The 16,378-nt window shown below is 34.2% G+C and overlaps 3 protein-coding genes across 6 annotated transcripts in view; 1 reads left to right on the forward strand and 2 right to left on the reverse strand.

Moving 5' to 3' along the window:
* The first annotated feature begins 213 nt into the window (after window positions 1-213).
* Window positions 214-1,038, forward strand: LOC101900231 (uncharacterized). The gene is made up of 2 exons (XM_005190600.4): window positions 214-366; window positions 436-1,038. The coding sequence occupies exons 1-2, from the start codon at window positions 226-228 to the stop codon at window positions 1,036-1,038; spliced, it is 744 nt and encodes a 247-aa protein (XP_005190657.2). The 5' UTR covers window positions 214-225.
* A 3,722-nt stretch (window positions 1,039-4,760) lies between these two features.
* Window positions 4,761-5,621, reverse strand: LOC101898958 (uncharacterized). The gene is made up of 2 exons (XM_005185380.4): window positions 5,486-5,621; window positions 4,761-5,402 (listed from the first exon to the last, which is right to left on the reverse strand). Exons 1-2 carry the CDS (start codon window positions 5,537-5,539, stop codon window positions 4,812-4,814), a joined length of 645 nt encoding a protein of 214 aa, XP_005185437.2. The 5' UTR covers window positions 5,540-5,621; the 3' UTR covers window positions 4,761-4,811.
* Window positions 5,622-8,488: 2,867 nt separating this feature from the next.
* LOC101899134 (homeobox protein 2) overlaps window positions 8,489-16,378 on the reverse strand; it is a 237,322-nt gene continuing 229,432 nt past the window's right edge. For 2 of the 4 annotated variants that reach the window (XM_059119128.1, XM_059119129.1), the window contains 4 exons: window positions 12,346-12,607; window positions 12,036-12,284; window positions 11,764-11,972; window positions 8,490-9,475 (listed from right to left, as the gene is read on the reverse strand). In XM_059119128.1, the coding sequence (XP_058975111.1) occupies window positions 9,103-9,475; window positions 11,764-11,972; window positions 12,036-12,284; window positions 12,346-12,607 (1,093 nt within the window). In that variant the 3' untranslated portion in view covers window positions 8,490-9,102. Of the gene's footprint in view, window positions 9,476-11,763; window positions 11,973-12,035; window positions 12,285-12,345; window positions 12,608-16,378 lie in introns of all 4 variants that reach the window. The other 2 variants (XM_059119127.1, XM_059119126.1) reach the window with 2 other exon arrangements.

Raw genomic sequence — 16,378 nt, forward strand, 5'->3', positions numbered from 1 at the left:
CTCTGTTTGACAATGCTTCCACTGTGTAAGCAATGATAACATTCGCTGCCACCTTCCAAACCCTTATTGTTGTAATAATTTCAATTTTTTTAAACTAATTTTGAGTGCTCACGTGTCCTATCAGGGGGTGATAATCACACTTGATCAAGTGTCCAAGAATAATTATCTCTTTAGATAGGATTCTCTATGCTTATCGTATGAAGGTAAATAGCTGAAATATGTTGAATGTTTGGCTATAAATATGAAAATCCGCAGCTATACAAGTCATTCGATTTGAAAAATTTAGACAAGGAAATTTTCGTTTTAATCAAAATGAAATTGGCTTTGATTGCCTTTGTGGCTGGGCTTTGCCTGGTGGCTGTTAATGTAAGTATTCGAATAGGTCCTACTTGTAAAAGATGTGAAGATAAGCCCAATTTTATTTTTTCGTTCTAGGCCAATGCTGAACTCGCCGCACCCATGGAGGAACTGAACTACGAATACATTGCCAACGACATTGCTGATGATGTTGTGGACATTGAGGCTCAGATCTCCTGGTTCGGTATTTACTTTGTCATTCACAAGGCTCTGACCACATTGAAGGGTGTCAAGTGTACCGTCAAAGAGGTCTATGCCATCCGCGATGCTGCCCAGACCTTCCTCAATGATGTTCAGGCCTGTGGCGGAGAAGTCTCCAAGAAACTTCAAAGCCTGATCAACACCTGCAAGAATATTTTGTCAACTGCCAATGATATTATTCATGTCAATGAGAATATTTGTGGTAATGCCAGCACCGATAGCAGCGATGGTGATTCGAATGATGTTACAGCCGAAACTTTGTCCGTCAAGACCGGTTGGAATTGTTTCTGGAAATTGTTGTTCAAGACAATGTCGTTGAAGAATCAAGTGAGACATGCCATCTATTTGATTAAGCACATCCCTGCCGTTCCCGGTGAGGCTGGCGATTGTATCAATACTGCCCTTAGCAACTTGGCTAGTGTTTTCAATCAATTTCCCAGCAATGTAAAGACTTGCTCCAAATTATTTAGCAAAAATTAGATTTTATGAAGATGTTTAAAAATAAATGAACAAAATATGAAATTTATTTAAAAATTAAATTTCTCGATAGCCATGTGAACTTTTGGGCGCCATTTCATTGTCTGTATGTATAAGAGCTTAGGAGTGGAATATTTAAAAAAAAATAAAATTGTCTGCAACAATCGGGGCAAAAAGCGTTATTTCGTACAATTAGATAATGATCGGTTGGGCGCCATTTCAATACCAGCTTGAATCAGAGTCATAAGCTTGGTTTTTTTAAATTATTCCTTAGGGATTATCAGAGCTTTAAATACGGACTTTTTGAAAATATTGTTTAGGCGATGGACTTTTGGGCGCCATTTCATTACCTGCTTGTATCGGAGCCATAAGCGTGGATTTTTTAAACTTTTTTTCTTGGCGACTGTCAGAGCCAAAACTGTAGATTTTTTAAAATATTTTCTCAGCGACCATCACCGCCATAAATGCAGATTTTTAAAATATTTTTTCAACGTCTATCAGAGTCAAGATCGTGGATATATATTTATAGCGGTACGAATTATGTGTGAAGTAGATCAAAATACTAGATGTGTAAACCAGAACTTTAAAAGTGGAATTTTTTAAAAATATTTTCCCAATGATTGTAAAAGCCATAAACGTGGATTTTTTTAATATTTGCTCAACGATTATCAGAGCCTTAAACGTGGATTTTTATAATATTTTTTCAACGATTATCATAGTCTTAAACGTGGATTTTGTAAAAATATTTTCCTAACGATTATCAGAGCCTTAAACGTGGATTTTTAAAAAATATTTTCTCAATAGCTGTCCAATGCATAAAAGTGGATTTTTTAAAAATATTTTCTCAATAGCTGTCCAAGGCATAAACGTGGATTTTTAAAAAATATTTTCTCAATAGTTTTCCAAGGCATAAACGTGGATTTTTAAAAAACATTTTCAGAATAGTCTTAAAGGCATAAACGTGGATTTTTAAAAAACATTTTCAGAATAGTCTTAAAGGCATAAACGTGGATTTTTTAAAAATATTTTCTCAATGGCGGTATAAGTCATTTAAAAAAAATCCCAATAGCTGTCAAAGGCATAAACGTTGATTTTTTAAAAATATTTTCTCAATGGCGGTCTAAGTCATAAACGTGGATTTAAAAAAAAATCCCAATAGCTGTCAAAGGCATAAGTGGATTTTTTAAAAATATTTTCTCAATAGCTGTCCAAGGCATAAACGTGGATTTTTTAAAAAAATATTTTCTCAATAGCTGTCCAAGGCATAAATGTGTATTTTTTAAAAATATTTTCTCAATAGCTGTCCAAGGCATAAACGTGGATTTTTAAAAAACCTTTTCAGAATAGCTCTCAAAGGCATAAACGTGGATTTTTTAAAAATATTTTCTCAATAGTTTTCCAAGGCATCAACGTAGATTATTTAAAAATATTTTCTCAATAGGTGTCCAAGGAATAAACGTGGATTTTTAAAAAGCATTTTCAGAATAGCTCTCAAAGGCATAAACGTGGATTTCTTAAAAATATTTTCTCAATGGCGGTCTAAGGCATAAAAGTGGATTTTTTAAAAATATTTTCTCAATAGCTGTCCAAGGAATAAACGTGGATTTTTTAAAAACATTTTAGGAATATCTCTCAAACGTGGATTTGTTAAAAAATATTTTCTCAATAGCTGTCAAAGGCATAAACGTGGATTATTCTAAAAATATTTTCTCAATGGCTGTCTAAGGCATAAACGTGGATTTTTTAAAAAATATTTTTTCAACAGCTGTCAAAGGCATAAACGTGGATTATTCTAAAAATATTTTCTCAATGGCTGTCTAAGGCATAAACGTGGATTTTTTAAAAAATATTTTTTCAATAGCTATCCAAGGCATAAAAGCGGAATTTTTAAAAATATTTTCTCAATAGCTATCCAAGGCATAAAAGCGGAATTTTTAAAAATATTTTCTCAATAGCTGTCAAAGGCATAAAAGCGGATTTTTTAAAAAATTTTTTTAAAAATATTTTCTCAATAGCTGTCCAAGGCATAAACGTGGATTTTTTTTAAAATATTATCTCAATAGCTGTCAAAGGCATAAACGTGAATTTTTTAAAAATATTTTCTGAATAGCTGTCCAAGGAATAAACGTGAATTTTTTAAAAATATTTTCTCAATAGCTGTCCAAGGTATAAACGTGGATTTTTTTAAAAATATTTTCTCAATAGCTGTCCGAGGAATAAACGTGGATTTTTTAAAAACATTTTCAGAATATCTCCCAAACAGGGATTTTTTAAAAAATATTTTCTCAACAGCTGTCAAAGGCATGAACGTGGATTATTCAAAAAATATTTTCTCAATGGCTGCCTAAGGCATAAACGTGGATTTTTAAAAAATATTTTCTCAATGGCGGTCTAAGGCATAAACGTGGATTTTTTAATAATATTTTCTCAATAGCTATCCAAGGCATAAACGTGGATTTTTTAAAAACATTTTCTCAATGGCGGTCTAAGGCTTAAACATGGATTTTTTAAAAAATATTTTCTCAATAGCTGTCAAAGGCATAAACGTGAATTTAAAAAAATTCCATTAGCTGTCAAAGGCATAGACGTGGATTTTTAAAAAATATTTTCTCAATGGCGGTCTAAGGCTTAAACGTGGATTTTTTTAAAAAATATTTTCTCAATGGCGGTCTAAGGCTTAAACGTGAATTTTTTTAAAAAATATTTTCTCAATAGCTGTCCAAGACATAAACGTAGATTTTTTAAACATATTTTCTCAATGGCGGTATAAGTCATTTAAAAAAATCCCAATAGCTGTCAAAGGCATAAACATTGATTTTTTAAAAATATTTTCTTAATAGCTATCCAAGGCATAAACGCAGATTTTTTAAAAATATTTTCTCAATGGTGGTCTAAGGCATAAACGGGGATTTTTTAAAAATATTTTCTCAATAGCTGTCCAAGTCATAAACGTGGATTTTTTTAAAAAAAAATTTTCTCAATACCTTTCCAAGGCATACACGTGGATTTTTTTAAAAAATATTTTCTCAATAGCTGTCCAAGGCATAAACTTGGACTTTTTTAAAAAAAATATTCCAATAGCTGTCAAAGGCATAGACGTGAATTTAAAAAAAATCCCAATAGCTGTCAAAGGCATAAACGTGGATTTTTTTAAAAAAAAAAAGTACCAATAGTTGTCAGAGCCATAAATGTGGATTTTTTAACTGTTACTTTGTGTAACTTAACATTTTTTTTGTGTAAATCAGTGCTATAAGCATAGATTTTTGAATCGTGGATTATTTAAATTAGGTAATAAACGGATTTATTGTTGTTTCATAGTTTGTGTGAATAAGACCCGTAAGTGCGAATTTTTAGAACAATATTTGTTTATATTTATATCTCGTTGTTGAGATTTGAAGGTGATTTTTGTAAGCTTTTAAGTATGGGTGTAAGTGTGGGTGTCTCGAATCTTCCATGAATGCCTGAGAAGTATTGCTATCAGCTTAGATCCAATTCGAGTGAGATATTGCAGCAATCGGTTCAACCCTACAATTATGCAGTCCATCAAATACAAATCTCATCAACTTTTTCAGTTAGTTAAATGGCGCCCAACATGAAATATTTTTAATTGTTCAGTATTTAGGTTATCCTGATAAACATTCCGTTACCAAAAGCGTCAGAAAAGATCCATGGTAGAAGCCAAGACACTTGCAAACACAGTGGCGCCCAAAGTAATAAAATAGTCAAATATCGTAACATTTTTCTTTCATTGATCATACTATTTATTTCAGAATTTCTTAATTGCTGGTCAACTTCGAGCAAGCCTTAACATTACTGGGGAATTGAGTGAAAACATTGGACAAAGTGCTGAGGGCATTGTTGACACACACGCCTGTGTCACCGGGCACCGAGGGTATTTGTTTGATCAAATAGATGGCATGTTTCACCTGGTTCTTCAACGACATTGTCTTGAACAACAATTTCCAGAAGCAATTCCAACCGGTCTTGACGGACAAGGCATCGGCAGCAACATCACTACCATCATCACCAGGAGTGGTGTTACCGCAAATATTCTCATTAACATGGATAATATCATTGGCAGTTGAGACGATATTCTTGCAGGTGTCGATCAAATTTTGCAATTTCTTTGACACTTCACCGCCACAGGCCTTAACGTCATTCAAAAAGTTTTGGGCAGCAGTGCGAATGGCAAGGACTTCTTTGATGGTACAATTTACACCTTTCAATGTGGTCAAAACTTTGTGGATGACAAAGTAGATGCCGAACCAAGAGACCTGGGCATCAATGTCCACAACATCATCGGCTATGTCCTTGGCAATGTATTCGAAATCGATTTCTTCCATGGGAGCGGGTAATTCCACATTGGCCTAGGCAATAATAGAGAGGGAGAGAGAGACATAGAAAGTAAGGAATTATTTTCATATTTAAGGTTAGATCCCACAAAACTTACATTAACAGCCACCAGACATAGCCCAGCCACCAAAGCAATCAAAGCCAATTTCATTTTCTTTAAATTTTTTTCAATTACAAATTTTCACTCTAACTTCCGCAAGTGAATATCTGAAATACGATTGGACTCTCATATTTATAGGCGGCCCGGTTAAAATTGTTTGCAAAAATATTGCCGAAAGATAATTTTTCGTCTGACTAATGCCGAAATTTTTCCATGTCCTATCAACTGTGATAAACTGAAGAAAAAATTGCGTGTTTTGTTGTTGTGTTATTTTTAATATTTTTTATTCTTTAAATATTTGAATTGGCACTTGTTGTCAAAACAATGCCAGTAGATAATCCATTTCAGCTGCGTGGGGTACTTTGACTCTTTAAGACAAAAACAAATCAATTGTTTTGCAACAACAACAAGTGTAAGGGCTAAATTGAATCTTATCTACTCCCCTGGTTGGCAGAGAAAATACCCAGGCGAAAAAAGGTTAGAATACCCAGCAAAGTGAACTGAGTTAATGAAGCATTGAGTGAATATTCAATTCTAAATCCCCTCATGGGTTACACCTAAAACACTGCGTAACAAAAATGCATATTACAGAAAAACTCAGTAGATTCTAATGATAAAGCTGAAAAGAGAAGACGAGTGTGTCGAACTTTTGAAAGTGGAGGATTTTTTTCCCAATCTTTGCGAGTCATAATATTTTTTTCCGAAGAGAAAACATTCGTTGTCCAGCAGTTTGTAAACAAACAAAATGATCGTAGAGGTCAGCAGAAAATGTGCACCTTCGGTTGGTCACCAGAACTCAAGCGCCGGTCATGGTGATGGTGTGGGCCGCCATAACAGCCGATGGTCGATTTCCGCTCGTATTAATCGACCATGGCATCAGAATAAATGCCGAATATTATCGCGAAAATATTCTGGAGGGTGTGCAGCATCGCACTCAGCACGCGCCACCCAAGAATGGTTACAGAATGATGTTCCTCGCTTCATTACCAGCGCACAATGGCCACCAAAATCTTCGGATACCAATCCGTTGGACTATTGTGTCTGGAGTATTTTGGAAAGCAAGGTTGGAACTAAAAAATACCAAAGTGTCGATCACCTCAAGCAAGTGCTTCGCCGGGAATGGGCCAAAATACAGCAGAGCAACATTCGGGCAGCGTGTGACGGTTTCATTGGCCGTTTGAAGGCCATAATTCGTGCCAAAGGTGACGAATTCGAACAAATCTAAACTTATTCTAAAATTTGATGCTATTTCCGACATTTTTTGCTTTCATTCGATAAAATTTTATAAAATTCTAAAAATTATGGCGTTTGTCTTTGTTACATTTTTTTACCTCACCCTGTATATGTGAGAGCCATAGCTATATCTGTACCGAGTTTCCTCAATTTTGATGTACCTACTTCTAGACTGAATTTGTTCGGAATTGCCAAAATATACTCCATTTGGACTGATATTAACCATCTGGTGCACAATAAATGTATAATCTGTCGAAAATATGTATATATTGAAGCTATATCCAAATCTGAGCCGATCTAGGTAAAAATTGGCAAAGGTATATCCGCGCTCTATAAGATATCTGGTACCAAATATCCATCTCGTGGATTGCATATTGCGAATGTAAGGGACTTAAAACCCAAATCGGATGAAATATCAATACGGGAGCTAAAGCTATATCTAAACCGATTTTCTCCAAAATTTTATGTACTTACTTCTATATTCGGTCTTGCTAGAATTCGGTCGTATGTATCAAAATTCAGGTCATTTGGACTGATATTGGCCATTTGGTGTACAATTAACTCGAAATCGGTTGGATATTGATATGGATGCTATATCCAAATCTGAAACGATATTGATAAAATTTGGCAGAGGTATTTCAGGGCTGTATCTGACATCTGGTACCAAATATCATTTTTCTGAGGTACCTATTACGAATGTGAGGGAGCTATATCTATATCTGAACCAATTTTCATCAAATATGAAGTACTTGCTTTTAGACTGAATTTGGTCGGATGTACCGAAATTCAGGTCATTTGGCCTGATATTGGTCATTTGGTGTACAATTAACTCGTAATCGGTTGAAGATATATACAGGAGCCTAAGGCCAAGCAAACATTGTCTGGAAATTATCATCTCAATCGGATAATAAATGCGACGTGCATTTTGTTCACAAGATGCATGGACATACGGACGGACAGGTGGACTGACATGCATAAATCGATTCTGAAAGTGTTTCTATGAATTTCCTCAAAAATAACTACGGGTCTATCTCGATTCTTTCTCCATATTGCAAACAAATGCAGATATAAAAATCTAAGTTTCTTGGATTTGCACAACTTCAATTTTTTTAACGGATTTCAATATTTTTTTCTTTGAATGGTTCGAGAGTATATTTACAGTGGTTTAATTGTGAAAAAATGGAAAACGATTTTCTTTGTTCTCTACACCACAAAGCTGATACCAGACAGTAGTATTATTTACTTTGCTAGTCTTTAAAAAATCATTAAGATCGGATGAGTAATAAACGAGTTATAGTTTTTTATGGCTCAATAGTTTTGTTCTTTTTATAAAAATGACCTGACAGCTCAAAATATGAATATCAAGTCGATCACTTTCATAAGTCTTGAACCGATTAAGTTCTATCTCTTAAGTCTTGCAACAGCTTCCCAATGTTTTTTTTTTTTTTTTTTTAAGGCTTAAGTTAATAACGGAATCTCTGGTTCCTGTCTCATGTTGGGCGCCATTTCGTTTAGTTTCATAGTAAATAACAAGTGGCTTCTTTCGTTTTTATAAATTCCATTTATTAATATATGAAGTACATACATAAATTAAACATATAACAAATAACAAAAAGTATATTTTATAGAGTAAAAATGAAAATAAAAAAAACTTCATTCGCATGGAAAATAATTAAATGAAATTTTAGCAAAAAAAAAAAAAAATATATAAAAAATACCTTTGAGCATATTTTTAAATTCTGTTTCGTTCTATTTATTTTTTGATCATTTTGTTTTTTAATATTAAAAACAGCACCCTGTTTTTGATTTACTATATCATTTATTATTGGGTTCATGTGTACTTACTATACTAAATATTAAAAAAAATAAAAAGAAGTAGATATTGCACCAAAATGTAAAAGATAATCTCAGCAGTTTCTAGCTGCCCCTGCTGGGATTATGTAGATATTATATATAAATAAAAAATAATATTTAATACAAATTATAGTTGTTTCATTTTCTTTATCTCCTTTTTTAAGGACTTTACTTATTTTGTTTTAAAGCAATTACAATTAATAAAAAATAATAATTTTTAAACTTGCATTTAACTATGTCAAATAAATTACATTACTCACTTTCTTTTTTCATTGATATTGGAACAAGTTATGGAAATATAAACATAAAATGATAATTAAAAATAAAATGCATTGCAAAAATATTAAATAATAATAATAATAAAAATGATAATAACAGTAATGTTGTTCTTGATGTTTTCTTCTAACATTTTAGTTTTTTCCACTAATTTATATAGCCTAATTAATAATTGCCTCTCTTAGGAGGAGTTAATAAGCTGACCGCTTTGTGCCTCTGCCATTCTCTTTATATTTCTCTCTTTCTTTCTCTTAAATTAAACTCAGTCTGCTGTTGGTTTTTCTCAATTGAGCACGCCATGGTATTATGTTTTCATTATCTTCTTCCTCATGTTGTTGCTGTTGTTGGTGCTGCTGCTGTTGCTGTTGTTGCTGCTGCTGCTGAGATTCACCGTTGTGTTGCAGAGCGCTATCTCCATTCATGGATTTATTCTCTCCACCATGACCATTCTGAGAGTAACCATAGCCATTGCTAGTGGCGTTTTCCTTATTGGTGTGACTCGAAACAATCTCTGTGGCACACGAAACCATCGAAATGTTATCGATAGACATGGCCCGATTTTTGAGACGCCATGTATCGGCCACACGATTATTCTCTTCTACTTTGGGCGTGTAAACTGCAGCTCTGTAGGGGGAAAAAGATAAAAGAAAGAGATAACGTTAAAAAAAATTGTCATTATTTTGGTAACAGTTGCGTTGAAAGTTTGTAAAATAACCAGCTAATGTCGGTTGTAACTGTTTAGATTGGGCGCCATTTATAATTTTGGACACTATTGCAATATGATGAAGTCATTGCAAAGTTTGAAAATTTAATAAGGACGCTATTGTGTTTGGCCGCCATTTAGACTATTTTAAATATACCAAATCACCGAGTTAATTTTATGTTTTCTTACGACTTAAATGTGATTGGGCGCCATTTATAATATCATAATGTCTTGTTGTATATGCTAGTTAAATGTCTCCGTCAAATTTTGAAAGATAATCGGGACGGTAGCGCAATTGAGGGCTATATAAAATTTATTTTCAGGGCGTCATTATTTTCTTTTTTTTTTTTTTTCTGAAAAGTTTTTTTCTGTCTTTTCGGCACAAAAGTGTGATTGGGGGCCATTTATAGGTGTTAAGGATATTATGTCTTTGTGCATTTGTTTGTAACATGGAGGAGGGAGCGAGATAGACCCATAGATAATTTTCAGGATCTTCATGGAATCACTTTCTGAGTCGATTTATGCATGTCAGTCCGTTTGTTCGTCCGTCCGTCTGTCCACGTATTTTTGTGAACAAAATGCACATCGCATTTATCATCCGATTAAGATGAAATTTTCCAAACAATATTTGTTTGGCCCAAGGACAAACCCAATTGAAATTGGAGATAATCGGTCAAAAATTAGATATAGCTCCCATTTATATCTTCGTCCGATTTGCCTTTTATTGTGCATCAAACATGGAATATCAGTCCCGTGGAATTTTACACATACGACCAAATTAGGCCTGAAAATAAGTATGCCAAATTTGATCGAAATCGGTTCAGATATAGCTATAGCTCCCATATATGTTGTTCATCCGATTTGTTATTTTTGTCCTCCGCAGCCGTAATATGCACTCTGTAACAATGATATTTGCGGAAATATATCAAATGCAGCTCAGAAATACCTTAGCTAAATTTTATCGAGATCGGTTCCGATTTGGACGGATATAGCTGACATATATTACTTCTTCCGATTTGCTTTTTATTGTGCACTAAACGCTAAATATCCGACCAAATGGGATGGAATTTGGCACATACGACCAACAGAAACAAGTATGTAAAATTTGGTTAAAATCGGTTCAGATTTAGCTATAGCTCCCATATATATGTTTCATCCGATTAGGGGTTTTAAGTCCCTCACATGAGTAATATGCACTCCACGAGAATGATATTTGGTACCAGATATCAGATACGGCCCAGAAATACCTCTACCAAATTTTATCGAGATCGTATCATATATAGATATGGCTCCCATATGCACCTTTATCCGATATCAAGTTTATTGTGCACCATATGACCTGAATTTTGGCATATCCGACCAAATGCAGCCTAGAAGCACGTAAATCAAATTTGGTGAAAATCGGGTCCGATATACCTATAGTTCTAATATATATGTTTCATCCGATTTGGTGTTTAAGTCCTTCATATTCGTGAGGCAACAACAATGTTTGGTACCAGATATCAGATACTGCCCAGAAATACCTCTGATAAATTTTATCGAGATCGGTTCATTCGGTTCGGGTTAATTGTACACCAACTAGCCAATATCAGTCCAAATGACCTGAATTTTGGCATATCCGACCAAATTCAGTCTAGAAGCAAGTACATAAAATTTGGTGAAAATCAACCATATATATCCTTAATTTGATTGCAGGTTTATTGGGCAGATAATGGCTAATGTCAGCCCAAATGGAGTAATTTTTTGGACGTACGTTTCCACTTTGTTTATCTCGGTTCCGATATTTATTTATTTTTTTTTTTGAATGTAACCCTTCTCGAAGTAATATTATGAACTCTATAGCAATGTTATTTGGTATAAAAGATAAAAATTTTTCCGCCAAATTTAGTGAAAATCGATTCAGAATTGTATATGCCTCCCATATATTAGTTCCCTCTGAAACCAAACTATAAGTGCTCTAAAGCCAAATGTTGATAGGTGGTATGATCTACTTCAAATAAATTTTTTTGTTACGGGAGCTCTACTAAATATGCATAGTGGGGGAGGGTATCATATAGTCGGCCCCATCCGACTTTTGATTTTTCCTTACTGGTTTAATATTGAACATTTTAATAAGCTTCTTCTGTATTTTATACGATTTTAATCGAAATGGGGTCCCTAGTTTGATTGGGCGCCATTTCATGACCTTATTCAAAATATTCCCACTCACTTGAGTTTATTTTCCGTTTCCTCACGACGTGCCAACAAATCTCGCTTCCACTGTGGTATCTGTGACAGACGTCGATTCTCGGCCTCCTTGGCCATGCGCTCTTCAAATTCCTTCTTGGCTTTTTCGGCCGCCTTCTTTGCCATCATTTGTCGTTTCCAGTCGGGTATAATATTACCGGCTGGATCTTTCTCCGGTATCTGTAAATAAATCTTAGACAATTTATGAAGTTTCCGCCAAATTGGTGGCCATAGAGTCTCCCCCTCCCTACTCACTTGATCAACATAATTACTGGCCGTAAATTGTTTGGTTATTTCCGAATAGTGTTCCGAATCGAAACGATTGGCCATTTGTTTTTCCACTTTCATTTTCTTGATGCCCGATATATCTTTGGAGATTTTCAGCTCGGCAATAAGATCTGTCTTCAGATAGGTATCCGTTGTCGACGATAGGCACTGCATGCTGAGACTACGGGCAGGCATTTGATATGGTTTGGGTACTTTTTGCGTATCGGTGCGGCGAAGCTATAAAGGTATTGCGAAGCTGTAGAATATATAATAAAATTGATGTAGGGTTGTTACTTACCTGCACACTATTTAAGTCCTGTATGGATATTGCGGACAATGGCTGATGCTGTTTCCTGGTTGTGGTATCCTGATGATGCGAATTCTGTGACTGCAGACTAATGGATTTGCTGTTGTTGTGACGATCGTTGTTGTTGATGGTATTATGCTGTGGCAGCGGTGTCATTGGCAATGGCGGTGGTGGTGGCGGTTTTGGTGGATCAAATGCTACAGGATGCTGATTTGACACCTGTATATGCATATAGTCTTCTGAATCCGTAGACCTGTAAAGGGGAGACAAATTCAAAAAATGAAATAAAATATATAGACAATTTAAATAATGAAAGTTGGGATTAATGTCTGCATCAACTTCGTAGCCTAAAGTTGTGAAGAACTTGATGATTTTCACACCAAATAAGAAAATTGAAAAATACATTTTGTAGATAAAGTAGATTGCGTGTGGCGCCATCTATATGTCAGCAAGCATGCTGATCCAATCAATCTTCAATATATTAATTTTCAAACTTTCAAGGTTTTATATATTATTCAACCTTTTCTTTTTCGAAAGGAATAATTCATTTTGAAGTTCACCGAAAAGGATATCAATAAAACCATTGTACAATGGACCCACATCCAAATTTTCCGTCCAAAACTATTTCAACGTCTCCATAAGTAAGCCCTAGAAACAAATATTGATCTCAATATCAAATCTCTCCTTCTTAGACACCAAGGGTGATACAGAAGAAGTACTATTTTGTTCATTAAAAAAACAACAACAACCACAAGATATCAACAGAGACCTCAATATCCAATTTCGGGATTCCAGCTATATCCCTTCACCCAATACCCAATTTAGTACCGCTAAGTATTTTTCCCACAATTATCTCTATCCCTTCAACAAAGAAAAAAATTTAGTACTATTTAGTACATTTCGTACAATGATAATGCACATTTCCACATTTGGTGTCATGAAACCAAGTTGGTTATGTCACTTTCGAATGTAAATAAAACCAATGTTCGAAACAGCTGTTGTTGCTTACATGTGTTGTTTGTTTATTTGTCATTGAAATATCAGTAAAAGTAAAGTAAATAAAAAAGGAATAAGTCGCTATAAATGAAGTAAGATTGCATCAGAAGTGGTAGTTTTTGTGTTGTTGGACGAGGAACGCTCAGAAAAGGTGACGAGAAAAGCTTTTAGAGATTTCAGCAACCCACTGGAGTTGCCGGAGATAGCGTAAGTAATTTTTTTATTGCGAACTTACTCATGAAGCTGCATTGCAGATTTATGGTTTATGGTCCTTTAAAAATTCTTTAAAAAATCCTTAAAAAATCCACGTTTATGGTTCTTTAAAAATTCTTTAAAAAATCCTTAAAAAATCCACGTTTATGGTTCTTTAAATATCCTTTAAAAAATTCTTAAAAATCCACGTTTATGGTTCTTTAAATATCCTTTAAAAAAGCTTTAAAAAATCCACGTTTATAGTCCTTTAAAAATTCTTTAAAAAATCCACGTCTATAGTCCTTTAAAAAATCCACGTCTATAGTCCTTTAAAAATTCTTTAAAAAATCCACATTTTTAGTCCTTTGAATATCCTTAAAAAATTGTTTAAAAAATCCACACTTTTAGTCCTTTGAATATCCTTTAAAAATTGTTTAAAAAATCCACATTTTTAGTCCTTTGAATATCCTTTAAAAATTGTTTAAAGCTGCTCTGCAGATTTATGGTTTATGGTCCTTTAAAAATTATTTAAAAAATCCTTAAAAAATCCAAGTTTATGGTCCTTTAAATATTCGTTAAAAATTCCTTAAAAAATCCACGTCTATAGTCCTTTAAAAATTCTTTAAAAATCCACGTCTATAGTCCTTTAAAAATTCTTTAAAAATCCACGTCTATAGTCCTTTAAAAATTCTTTAAAAAATCCACGTCTATAGTCCTTTAAAGATTCTTTAAAAAATCCACGTCTATAGTCCTTTAAAAATTTTTTAAAAAATCCACGTCTATAGCCCTTTAAAAATTCTTTAAAAAATCCACGTCTATAGCCCTTTAAAAATTCTTAAAAAAATCCACGTCTATAGTCCTTCTTTGGCTTCTATGACAACCAAAACCGATAAAATTCCAATTCGAAAATAAAACCAATAACATTGATTTTCATGACAACAAAGCATTTTTTTCTTCTCGTTTTTAAAACCAATAGTGACAAAATTGTTTTCTATGACAGCCCTGAATATTTCTTTGGCCCAAAAACGAACCCTATAGAAATTAGTGAGAATCGGTTCAGATATAGCTTTAGCTCCCATATTTTTGTTTCATCCGATCTAATGTTTAAGTCCCTCACTTTCGTAATACGCATTCGACAACAATGATATTTGGTAGCAGATATCTTTTAGAGCTCGGAAATACCTCTGCCAAATTTAATCAAGATCGATTCAAATTTGGATATTGCTCCCATATATATCACTTCAACCGATTTCCGGTTAATTGTGCACCAAATGGCCAATAACAGTCCAAATGACCTGAAATTTGGCACATCCGACCGAATTTAGTCTAGAAGAAAGTACATCACATTTTTTTGAAAATTCATCCGATTTCGTGTCCAAGTTCCTCACATTCGTACTATGCATTCGACAACAATGGTATTTGGTACCGGATATCTTATAGAGTTCGGATTTTTTTTTTTGAGATAGGTTAAGATTTGGATATGGCTCCCACATATAAATACTTAATCCGAATTCATGTTTATTGTGCAAATAATGACCAATATCAGCCCAAATGGAGTGATTTTCGGGACGTACGTTTTCTTTCGGTGGATCTCGGCTCCTATGCATACCATGCACAATATGTTATTTGGTATAAAAGATAAAAATATCTCCGTCAAATTTAGTGAAAATCGATTCAGAATTGGATATGCCTCCTATCTACAGGGTGACATGAAAAACTGCCACCAACTTCAGACAGACAGTCATTTCTAAGTCACACGTCCGACAGCTGTTAAAATTATTCAAGTGACAGCTAATTATATTGTTTACAATCGTACAAAAGCATTTTGGTGAGAATTTTCAGAATAAATGCCGAATATTATCGCGAAAATATTCTGGAGGGTGTATTAAAGCCTTGGGCATGCAAACATTTTGGCCGCAGACCTTGGACATTCCAACAGGATTCAGCACCATCGCACTCAGCACGCGACACCCAAGAATGGTTACAAAATGAGGTTTCTAGCTTCATTTCCAGCGCACAATGGCCACCAAAATCTCCGGATACCAATCCGTTGGACTATTGTGCTCTACAAAATAATCATAGTGGTGTAGGGTTTTGCATAGTCGGCCAGCCTAACTTTCAACTTTTCTTTACTGGTTTATTAATATAGATTATCTCAAAGTTGACATTTGGAATTCGTAATAGACACCGCCCTCGCTGGGAGACAATTTCTTATACAGGTACACGTTTTCGTATTGTCCCCTATAACTTTAAGACCTGATAATTGGAATTTCGAAGATTTTAGCAGCATTTTCCAATTTTTGTGGGTACTTTATCCTTTGGAAGAGAATTATCTATATAGGTCCATGATATCGTATAGCTCCCATATAACGGTACCCCCCGATATTCGGTATTTTGATGATTTTACCAACATTTTTTAACGGAATTGTCTGAAAATCCACACAAGGAATACCTTGTGGGTACTTTATACCTCGGAAGAGAATTATCTATATAGGTCCACGATATCGTATAGCCCCCCATATAACGGTACCCCCGATATTCGGTATTTTCATGATTTTAGCCATATTTTCCTATGGTATTTTCTGAAAATCCACACAAGGAGTTCTTTGTGGGCACTTTAACCCCTGAAAGGTAATTGTATGTATAGGTTCTCATATATCGGCAGGTTCCGATATTCGATATTTTAAAGATTTTAACAGAATTTTTAATGGATTTTATTTTTTGAAAATTTTCCAATTCGTTTCAAAATGGTGGAGGGTATTCAAAGTTCGGCCCGGCCGAACTTACTCCTTTTTTACTTGTTTATAATTTGCAAGTTCCTTCTAAAGGGTGGAGT

Source organism: Musca domestica, unplaced genomic scaffold (genome assembly GCF_030504385.1).
Source record: "Musca domestica strain aabys unplaced genomic scaffold, Musca_domestica.polishedcontigs.V.1.1 14, whole genome shotgun sequence".
Taxonomy (NCBI): domain Eukaryota; kingdom Metazoa; phylum Arthropoda; class Insecta; order Diptera; family Muscidae; genus Musca; species Musca domestica.